This window comes from Sinocyclocheilus grahami, unplaced genomic scaffold, assembly GCF_001515645.1.
Source record: "Sinocyclocheilus grahami isolate Dianchi unplaced genomic scaffold, SAMN03320097.WGS_v1.1 scaffold435.1, whole genome shotgun sequence".
In the NCBI taxonomy this organism is placed as follows: Eukaryota; Metazoa; Chordata; class Actinopteri; order Cypriniformes; family Cyprinidae; genus Sinocyclocheilus; species Sinocyclocheilus grahami.
Genome location: NW_015505614.1, coordinates 560,567 through 572,279, shown reverse-complemented (window position 1 = coordinate 572,279; position 11,713 = coordinate 560,567). Strand labels below are relative to the sequence as shown.

At 35.0% G+C, this 11,713-nt stretch overlaps 2 protein-coding genes across 2 annotated transcripts; one reads left to right on the top strand and one right to left on the bottom strand.

The window, feature by feature from the left end:
- Window positions 1-628: 628 nt before the first annotated feature.
- psme2 (proteasome activator subunit 2) lies at window positions 629-4,950 on the top strand. The gene is made up of 11 exons (XM_016233597.1): window positions 629-901; window positions 1,218-1,250; window positions 1,346-1,408; window positions 2,012-2,098; window positions 2,221-2,266; window positions 2,997-3,094; window positions 3,179-3,247; window positions 3,360-3,427; window positions 3,551-3,605; window positions 4,473-4,559; window positions 4,717-4,950. Exons 1-11 carry the CDS (start codon window positions 854-856, stop codon window positions 4,795-4,797), a joined length of 735 nt encoding a protein of 244 aa, XP_016089083.1. The 5' UTR covers window positions 629-853; the 3' UTR covers window positions 4,798-4,950.
- On the bottom strand, window positions 4,848-10,220 carry lsm5 (LSM5 homolog, U6 small nuclear RNA and mRNA degradation associated). The gene is made up of 6 exons (XM_016233598.1): window positions 10,150-10,220; window positions 8,566-8,661; window positions 7,022-7,049; window positions 6,095-6,167; window positions 5,081-5,619; window positions 4,848-4,881 (listed from the first exon to the last, which is right to left on the bottom strand). The coding sequence occupies exons 1-5, from the start codon at window positions 10,187-10,189 to the stop codon at window positions 5,587-5,589; spliced, it is 270 nt and encodes an 89-aa protein (XP_016089084.1). The 5' UTR covers window positions 10,190-10,220; the 3' UTR covers window positions 4,848-4,881; window positions 5,081-5,586.
- Window positions 10,221-11,713: the final 1,493 nt, after the last annotated feature.

Below are 11,713 nucleotides of genomic sequence, written 5' to 3'. Positions count from 1 at the left end.
CTTTTTTTTCATTTATTTGGGTTCCAAAATGAGAAGGCAGATAAGCATGCTAAGAATTCTTTGAACTTGAATCAGATAGGAATTGACATAAAAAATTAGTAAGGCAGAAGCACAAATAAAAATTAGGAAAGCTCTTATTAATGCATGGCAGAAACTTTGGGAGAAAGAGAAGACTGGACGACATCTATATAGAGTTCAAAGGGAAGTAGGAATACGTAACAATGGCATGGGATTAAGAAGACGAGAAGAATCAGTAATAATAAGAATTCAAATAGGACATACTGCACTGAATGGAAATTTAAATAGAATCAAGAAACATCCGAATGGATTATTGCATGCATTGTGGGATTTTTGAAACTGTAGAGCATGTACTGTTGCATATAACAACGAACGACAAATGCTAGAAACTAAAGTAATTAAAGAAGGTGGAAGCATGATTTTAGAAGATATATTAAGTTAAAAAGGAGTAAGAATATTAGATTTGCTTTGTTAAAATATTTTAAAGATACAGGAAATTATATAAGAATATAATGATGTTTATTTATTTATTTATGACTATTATTATTATTATTTAGTATGATATACATACATATGATACATATACATGCATCGATGCTCCACACTCCAGTTCAGATGGTGGCGGAAATGCACTAATAAGCTAGTCTGCCAACCGCCAATAAACATTAGAAGAAGAAGAAGAAGAAGAAGAAGATGGATCTTTTCGGGGATAGTGGGCGTCATCAAGAAATCGAAAGTATCGCTAAGTGAAAGCTAGTGCGCGAGGCACCTGAACGTCTGCTGCTCACAGTACCGCGATTTCTTTGTCTGAAAATAACGAACATTTACATTCATTATGTCCAAAACTAATGTACTGAAGATAAACTCTGAAAATGCAGTCAGGGTAAGCTCATCTCTGTAGAATTTATACTATTTCCTCTCTCAACAGAGTGCAGTAAATGTAAACGCGTTTACGACTGTTTACAATATGGCTCCTCAATGAAGTTTTAAAGGGCTTGTGTCGTTTGTTTGGTAGTTATTGAACATAAAACACTGCTGGCGATCTCTGCTTATGGTAAAAAAAAAAAATCCTGAGTCACACTTCCTCATCGACGAATGTTGAAAGTGAAAGTAACGTGAAAGCATGGAAGGCGCGATCATGTTCATGGACAAAAATGGTGTTTGAATTGTAATTGTATATTTGTATTACCTTCATCCAGATAGAAAACTACCGCCAGTCACTGTATAAGCAGGTATGAATTCAATTGAAATAATACACACACAGGCAAAATGTGAGATTTTGCAATGCATTGGTTGTTTGTGTTGACAATATTCATTGCATTGACAGGCAGAAGAGCTGTTCTCCAATCACATACCTCTGAAGATCTCACAGCTCGACAACCTGCTGAAGGTACCTTTGTTCATTTGGCATATCCAAAGTGACCAATACATTTGGGTATTCATGCATGTGTGTCCTTGGGAAACGAACTTGTGGCCTTGTTTCTGCTGCACAGGTTACCATTTGTGACCCAAGACCATAAAACCAGTCATAAGGGTAATTTCTTTGAAATTGAGATTTATACATTACATGAAAGCTGAATAAATACGCTTTTCATTGATGTATGGTTTGTTGGGATAGGACAATATTTGGTCGAGTTACAACTGTTTGAATATCTGGAATCTGAGGGTGCAAAAAAATCTAAATACTGGGAAAATCACCTTTAAAGTTGTCCAAATGACATTTTTAGCAATGCATATTACTAATCAAAAATTACGTTTTGATACATTTACGGAAGGAAATTTACAAAATATCATAATGAAACATGATCTTTACTTAATATCCTAATGATTTTTGGCATAAAATAAAAAACGATAATTTTGACCTGTATTTTTGGCTATTGCTACAAATAAAGCTGTGCTACTTATGACTGGTTTTGTGGTCCAGGGTCACATTTGAGCAATACCTCGACTTCAGTGACAACTGAATTTAAATACTTTTCTTTTATGGTTTTAGGGGGATGGCTTCAGTATCACTGACCTCTCATCTCTCCATGCACCCCTGGACATTCCCATTCCTGACCCCCCTGCTCCAGAAGATGAGGTTGACATCCACTTTGTGATTCAAAATTATGCTTTTTGAAATTAATCTGGGGGGAAAAAATTGAATAAATGTTTTTTTATTAAATAAAAACATTTAAAACGTTTATTTAAATATTTTAACAGGAGATGGAGACAGATAAAAATGAAGATGATGAGAAAAAGAAGAAAGGTAATTTCACACACGCACACACACACACGCGCATGCACACACACACACGCATGCACACACACTCTTTGGGTTTCCATGTTTTATGGGGACATTCCATAGACATAATGATTTTCATACTGTAAAAACTATATTTTCTATCCCCTTACCCTACCCTTCACACAAAATATTTTTAGATTTTCAAAAACTTAATTCTGTATGATTTACAGTATAAGCTATTTTCCTCATGGGGATTTCCTCATGCAATCATGAGTACATGAATGACTGCGTGAAATTGTATTTATGAATGGGAAATTTGGAAAGATGATACACAAATAACTGATTTTCAGAAAGGCACGTTTATCTGAAACATTGCGTAAACACTGATCTATAGCTAATATAGAATAGTGGTTCTCAGCTTTTTTGACTCCAAGGTCCCCCATTGTCCACAACAATATCTGAAGGGCCTTTATCCCTAGTTTTGTTTTCAAAACATGTTTTAATCTATGGGTACTCCTAGTTTCTGTAAATTTAAAATGTAACTAAAATAATTATGAAATTAAAACAGGAGCTGAATGTTCTTCAGGCAAAATTGTTATGAACAGATTAAATTAAGGTGAATGTTTACTAGAGTGATATATAGAAGAAATGTGGATAAAAGTGCTTTAAAGTTGCACCAAACCATAACTGTGATACACTGTTGTGATATGGAAATATGGCATATTTTTGTAATGTTACATTTTTCTTGTGTCAGCTCCCAAGTGTGGTTTCATCAAAGGAAATGAGAGGATTGTGAAGTTGCTGGATATTGTAAAACCAGAGATAATGGCTCTGAAGGAGACCTGCATCACTGTAAGTGAGCAAAATTAACTCATAAGTTTTTAGCATTTTCCCAGATATACAGTAGTGGCAGCTTTATTCTTTTATTTTTTTCAGGTTTCTTGCTGGATTTCTCATCTAATTCCAAAAATAGAGGATGGAAATGATTTTGGAGTTGCAATTCAGGTTATTAAACCTTAAAAGGCTCAGACTGTTTCTAAATGCATGCTTTATACCACATAATGTTCTGAATCGCAAAGATAAGCAGCAGTTAACATGACTGATATTGATATTTTAGGAAAAAATCCTTGAGAGAATTACTGCTGTGAAGACCAAGGTGGAGGGTTTTCAGACCAACATTAACAAGTATGACCAACTATTTCAGTACATTGATTATGCTTACTGAAGATTGTAAAATTGCAGTATATTTTACACTCCCCACATTTATTCATTTTGTCATGTTGGTAATGAAGGTGTGTTTATCTGCAGGTACTTCTCAGAGAGAGGTGATGCAGTGGCAAAAGCTTCCAAAGACACACACGTGGTGAGTGTGACCTGTCAAATCAAAGTATTAGTTTCATTACTTTTTTGTATAGCCACAGTTATTAAATAGGTTTTTCAATACCATGTTCTCGGTTTTTGCCATTCAACCCTTTGATTCATGAGTTAAGAGGTCATTCGAGTACTCTGTGCAAACACAAAAGTTGTACAACTCTGAGCATTCTGTAGCCCTCAACAATGAAATTGAGTATTTCAGAAATAATTACAATTTTGCAAGAAAATGTGATGTTCAGGCATAATAAACATCACCCAACTTTTTAAGAATACGAACAGGCAAGTACAAAGCAATTAAATCCATATGATTCATTTTATATTATTAATTTCATTTTATCTGCAGGTTTCTCTAAAAATACTAGACAGTTATTACATAATTTGCATATGTAACTGTTTGGAGGTAAATCACCAGATTTACAAATTGACCCCATCACTTCAAAAAGATTTACAGTATAGTTTCAATTAAAGCAATAAGCCACCTTTGCGTCGTGCCTAACAATCCCCCTTAGCTGTTATAAATTCACTGTAAACCACGGCTTCATGGGGCTTATTGCTTTTATAAAACAGTTATTTCATATATGTAGCAAGGTTACACAAAGCAAATAAAATGTAATGAAATTAAAAATAACATAATTCTTCCGCCAAACAATGCATTTCCTCCGAAACGGTTGTGGTTGCAACAAAGTGGTTGCCGAGCAACACACAGACGTAAAAAAAAAAAAGTGTATGTTTGTAGAGTAATTTACAACAGCTTCGAACGCAGCTCAACCAATCAGAATCAAGGACCGGAACTATCCGTTTTATAATCACTTTCATACCCTTTTTGTGTAACAATAAACATATATTCTTTTGGCAGATGGATTATCGCTCTCTGGTGCACGAGAAGGATGAAGCAGCCTATTCCGAGATTAGAGTGATTATGCTTGATATACGCGGTTTCTATGTGAGTTTCTTACATTTATTCATTCAGCAAACAGCTTCTAAATAAGAAATGCTACCACACAAGCGATTCATCCTGGGGATATTGCCTTTACGAATGAATCATGATAATTGTGGACACAACTGTATGGCTGAAGATTCAGATGTCTGTTGTTTCTCAGGCTGAACTCTATGATGTCATCAGCAAGAACCTGGAGAAAGTGACGAATCCTAAAGGAGAAGAGAAGCCCTCCATGTACTGAGACCGATGCTTACTGGGACCAGCGCAGTTCTACAACTAGACCAGTTTTCCGAATTTCTCATTTCTTCACATGATTTTTGACACTCTACAGCAGGGCTGTCCAAACTCGGTCCTGGAGGGCCGGTATCCTGCCGAGTTTAGCTCCAACTTGCCTCAACACACCTGACTGGAAGTTTCTATGCTTAGTAAGAGCTTGATTAGCTGGTTCAGGTGCGTTTAATTAGGGTTGGAGCTAAACTCTGCAGGACACCGGCCCTCCAGGACCGAGTTTGGACAGCCCTGACCTACAGATACATCTTTAAAGTGGTTTGTTAGTAAACTTGTTAAATCAGTCATAAACATACAGTGTGTTGTGGTACAAATGATGAGTTCATGTAAATCTACATGTACATTTATTTCAGCATATACAAAATAAATCAGGAAAATGCACAAATTCACAAATGTGACATTCTTAAAGCAAAGAACCACATTAAAACCAAAAATGACGATTCCACAAATTATCCTCATTTTCTTCATTCACACTTCAGGAATCTATCACACCAAATGCTATTAACATACAACTGAATTCCAACTCAGTCCAATTCATTTGATCCGTTTTATTGTAACAAGCGGCAAATGTTTACAAAAACTTTTTGGATCACTTAAAGAATAGAAAGAACTAATGTGGAAAAACTCCCCTCATAAAATGAAAAGGAATGTTTGAAAACAACAAGTGATAATTTTTCAGGTTTCTTTCATGAAACAGGAACATAAATTGTATGTTTATTTTGTGGAAGGTGCTACATATTTCTCAAACTTCTGGTCCTTCTCCTCCTGGAATTAACTGGAAAACAGCAGAAATACATGATTTCAATACATTTGACAAAGTAATGTGTCATTTTAAGTAGCATTCATCTATTAATGCAATTACAGTTTGGTGTTTTGGTAATTTTTTAATATAGTCGGGGATCGGCTGGGATGTTAAGGCGTGTTTTAGATCTGTGGGCTTCCTGTAAGAGTCCCTGTATTAAAGAACATCAGCAAAAATGACAGATTTAGAAAACTTGTGTTTTTTTAAAAAAGTTTTAGTAACATACTGAACGAAAATGTTGAGATACAGCTTTCTATATGACCCAGTTTGTTGGTAGATGTAGTGCATCGTGGCTTTCATTAAACACTGGCTACAAAAACAAACTTACAAGACCTTTACTCATATTCATACACTAAACTAATCTAAAAGCAAATGTTGTCAATTCATTAAGCGTGATATATAGTTGATTGTTAAGTGATTTAAAGATGAACTCAATAATTGATCATACCATTGTGATGTTATTGCCATTGAGTAGAATCTGATCCAGCTTTGTGATTCTTCTTCCTTCTGGAGTGATTTCACTGTGACACAAAAATAACACATAGTTGTTATGGCTCAGTGATATCTGAGATTAAGAAACATCAAGTTTCTGAAATGTAATCTCACATTCATATTGATATCATATATTTTTTGTAAAATGTTTTTTCAAACATATCATTTTAACATATTCAGATTTCCGATTTGAGAAAACGTGGTGGAGCCACGTAAAAAGTTATAAAACATTTTCCTTACACCTTGAATACATGAGTGTACAATTAAAAAATGTATAAGTGAATTTTCGAAACATTATTATATAATATATTATCAATTCATGACATCCTAAACTATAATAATGAAGTCCCCATGGGGTTGCTCAATTTGACCTGGAATAACCACCCCTTTTAAAAAAAAACTGTGTGCTGGTTTCCCCAGAAGTGGTGTTTTTGCTTTTTTGAACACATCAAATGGAAAGGCTGCTTTATTCATTGTTTTTGCAATACTTACGCAATCGAAATGAACACCTGGCATCTTGACAGAACACATGGATGCCATTTCACGGGACACATTAAGCTGCATTTGCTTTTTATTTCAAATGTTCAATTATTTTCTACTTTTATAACACGATGTTTTAGGGAAATAAAAAAATTAGACACATTCCAAATTCTGCATGAACCTTGTTAATAGCAAGAACACAATGGTGTCTGGATCCCAGTAAAAAAAAACTAAAAAATGTAAAGCCTATCAATACAAGAGTATCAATACATATTCACATATCCCATATATATTTAGTAATAAGTTTGAGGAGCAGTTAAAGTCAAAGCAGATGGATTCATACATCAGGTAAAGATAATAAAGAAATATATAAGCACATTTTTAGGTAGAAACATATGCTTACAACTCTGTCACATCCTCAAGAACCATGTCTGATTAAAACAGTCAAGAAAATGTATGTGGAGTCCTGCCACACTTTTTAAAGGAGACATATGATGCCCCTTTTTACAATATGTAATATAAGTCTCTGGCATCCCCAGAATGTGTCTGTGAAGTTTCAGCTCAAAATACTCCAGAGATAATTTATTATATCATTTTGAAAATGCCTATTTTGAGTGGAAGCAGAAACACGCTGTTTTTCGGGCCTGTCTCTTTAAATGCAAATGAGCTGCTGCTCCCCGCCCCCTTTTCCAGAATAGAGCTGCTCCATTACAACTGGTACCTGCTAAAAACATCTGTTGTGGTTCTGATTATCATGTTTATCGCGCTGAAATCATGTGTTTTAAAGCATATGAGTTTAAACTTCTGATATATGGTTTTCTGAGCGCACACGGACAGAAAGCGGCTGTCACAGCATGTGAGTACTAAACTAAGTTCTACCCTTTGCAACGTCACTAGGGGAGCGAAATCAGACGCACTAGTTTTCTCAGACGCTTGCAGAAAAAGGCTTACCAAAACAAAGTCCTTTTCCAGAATAGAGCTGCTCCATTACAACTGGTACCTGCTAAAAACATCTGTTGTGGTTCTGATTATCATGTTTATCGCGCTGAAATCATGTGTTTTAAAGCATATGAGTTTAAACTTCTGATATATGGTTTTCTGAGCGCACACGGACAGAAAGCGGCTGTCACAGCATGTGAGTACTAAACTAAGTTCTCATTCACACACAAGTTTATGTTAAAAACACACGAGTTACAAAAACAGTCGGTTATGTCTGTGAAGGTAAACAGCTGGGAAATAAATCGCATGTTTATTTTAGATCTGTGTGGCAGCAGCAATATACAGTAAATAAATCAATAAATCCACTGCTCTCTTGCCTCCTCTGAGGCTGGGACTCTAAATAGTGTTCTGTGCTCATCTATGCAACCAAAGGCAGAACAGTTAGCATGTTTTGCTCAAACTTTCGCCATGGGATTAGAGCTGGTACACCGTTGTTGCTTGCGAGATCAAAATGACGGCGCCGTGGGTGGAAATTTACAGATTAAGGGGCGGTAATATTATAATGAGAACCCTTTGCAACGTCACTAGGGGAGCGAAATCAGACGCACTAGTTTTCTCAGACGCTTGCAGAAAAAGGCTTACCAAAACAAAGTTACTGGGTTAATCTTTTTCACGTTTCCTTTGTTGGTAGATGCACTGGGGACCTGATTATAGCACTTAAAACCTGGAAAAGTCAGATTTTCATGATATGTCACCTTTAAATTTAATGCACAGTCTCTTTCTTTACATCATGTGAAATAAAACTAACTATAATGGTATTATAACAAAGAGTCTCTTATATTCATAGGACAAATAAATGATTGTAAAGTGTTACTATGTCCAGAGGAGTGAATGTGTAACAGTGTCATCGGCTCTGTACTTGTATTTTGTAAAATAAAACAATCTAATCCTAAAGCATTAACCATCACAAATATGTGCCAGTTTTTTCTCCAGCACATAAAAGGATACTGACAAAGTCATCAAATCCGAGCAGAGTTCCCACAATCTCTTTATCGTTCTTCATGACGATGTGAATCCGTGAACCAATGCATTTATCCACCAGCTCTGAAAGACATCACAGAAGCCATGACAAACACATTCAAAAACAACTGAAGCTGTTCATGTCTGCAGTATACAAGGTGTGGACAGTGTGAAATCTGCTAGCTTAAATGTTCCAAAGCAGATTACAGTATACATCAAAAGACACATGCGGTATCTAGGCCTGTCGCAATAATCAATATATCGACTTATCGCACAATATACGTACGTGACCTCAATAATTTTTGGTGTTGCAATATATCGCCCATTATATTTACATACAAATTAATGTCACCATGTTTTTTACATTCCACTTGCGCCTGTGTCTTTTGCAGCTTCTCGTACATAACGTGGTGTAGTTAGTGCTAGTTCAAAATTTAAAAATGCTTCTACAAACAAAGTTTCATCTGCAAATATGGCCTTGTTTAGGGATCTGTGCCTTTGTGCATACGGACATCTGACTGCTAAGTAGTGATTGTGTTTTTCAGGAATAGTGAGCACCCTTCATTTACAGAGAAAAGAAGGTCCGGGAAAAATTCTGTAGATTGAAAAATCTCCATTCAAGTTCTTTGTGCATTTTTCTTTTTTTCTACTTGTTCTTTTTGTTAGAAAATGTTTATTTACTATTTATTCAAGTTTTTAAGGTATCGAATATTTTGATACTTAATTTCCATGATCTAAATATTTTGATGATGCTGATACGTTTAAGGGATAAAATATTTGACTACAGGGGGACTTTAAGTATACTTTGGACATTTAGGGTTCCAGCTGGGACAGATCCTGTGTCGGACATTTATGTCCCCCGTACTTCAGTATGAAACATAAAACGTAAGTAGGCTAAACAACACAAAATAATTATGAGCAATAAACTTTTAGAATAAGTACTTCTATATTAAAAATTATTAATTTCTTTCACTTAGGTAAGAATATTTTAAGGTTAAGTGATTTAATTGATCTATAAGCTGTTCCCGTCTTCACATCTTTACAATGACTGAAATGCAGCATGTAAAATTAAAATAACTTGCAAAATAATTCATTACCATTTATATAGAATTTAATTCGACACGCCCCTTGCAACATCCAAACCCAGCAAATCATCCAGAATTCTGGGGTTTCCACTTTTAAAACGACTTGGTCATTCGTGTGTTTGCAACTCGTAATTACGACATTATAGGCTAACTGAAGATGAAATAAATGAGTGAACTAATGAAGGGAAGGGGATGACAACAGAACTGAATAGGGGTATGGGGTGAATTCAATATAGATGCTCACTTTGTAACAGAATTCGCCCATACTGACTGCAGGGACGGATTTCCATTTATATATTGAATCACTTATTTCAAAATGATTAGACCTATTACGTTTAATATACACGTGTGTCCAATAATATAAATAAATTAATAAAACGTACTGAGATTTGCATGCGACTCAGTGGGAACTGGGATCTATATGCCCCCATTACAACAACTACAAATGTTTAATTAGTAAAATAAATAAACCCAAAGTCGCACATACCGAGAGGTAAAAGCTGCGAGGGATTCGTTGCCGCGATCATCGCCGCCTTTTTGATAACAGACCTTAGTAATCGGCCACTGAAAAAAATACAGACGTGAGAAATCGATATTAGCAGCCATCGATGACTATATAAACACAAGTGCAGCTGCTCTTCCGTTAGTTCAGATAGACAGCCATGAGCAAACTTTTTTTAATTTTTTATATTTTTTGTATCCATTAAGCTACGTTCAGCTCTTTGACAATAATACATTCAATTTGTACTTAAAAATAAGTGTATACAACCTGTCCGATTATATTTATTCTTTGCATGCATTGTTACCCTTTCTGTAAGTATGTGTCATAGTGTTTCTTTGTCTTGTGTTGTCACCTGTATATAAGCTTTCATGGTTCAGCTGCCAAACTTGTATTCTCACATTTTTGCTTTACGATTCATTAGGCATTACTCCTTACAAATTAGACATTGTGGACAAATGCATCTGCTAAATGAGTACATGCAGGTCTAATGCAATCTGTGACTCATTCATTAACTGTAATGTCCAAGGTGTATTCAAGATTAGTGCCTAGGTTTTTACTCCATTGAAATGCCCTTTGGTCTCCCACCAAGAGCAATTATTAAGCTTTTAAAATAAAAACAAGTTATGTCATAAAAAGACGAGGAAACATTTTGGGTTGTGCACTATTTATAGGTTACTAACAAATGTGAGTAAATGAGTGTAATTGATCATGTGTTTCTTGCAGATGGTCATATGTTGTTGATTCTCTTTCAAACATCTTAACATCCTGAGACCCTGCATCCTCATATGAGGACATTATATTTTAGTGAATTTCTCTGAGACTATACATGCCACAGTTTGAAGTCTGGATGTCCTGTACAGAGCACATTCAGGGCTTTTCAGAGATACTACGGTAAATGTTTGGATGTTTCACTATGACCACTCCCTCTCTTTGGTCTTCAAAAATGTCTGATATTACTTTAGTGACACTCTTATGGAAATATGATCATATTTAGTCATTATAATTTAAATCTGACAAATTTTTAAACTGTGTGTCATAAATCAACATCTCAGGAAAATGTTATGGGGTTTCAAATCAAAATATGACTTTCTGTTACGAAACAGGACGTTGATTTCATACACGTCCTCATATGAGGACACCGGGAGTAAAAGCGTGTGTATTACACATTTTGGGAGACACAACAAATGAATAGGGAAAGAAATTATATTTCAATATTCCTATGAAATATTATATATTATTATGAAAATCTTGTCAATTATTACTCCCATTATTATACTACTTTTTCATTACATGTTGCCCCAAAAACACATTAATATGCAAATTAGATTTAGTTTATGGATACATTATATATAATGAGAAAAGCTGTTTATGGCCATTTTACACACATTTTGCATAAAGACAAATGGTATATCAAATCATTCTGTTATAGCATAGTTGAGAATTATCTTTATACAAAGTTTGGTAAAAAAAAAAATCCTGAAAACTAAAAATCTATTGGTGATTTAAAAAATCGATTGTTTTTGCCTATGCATGTTCATTCATGTCTTTT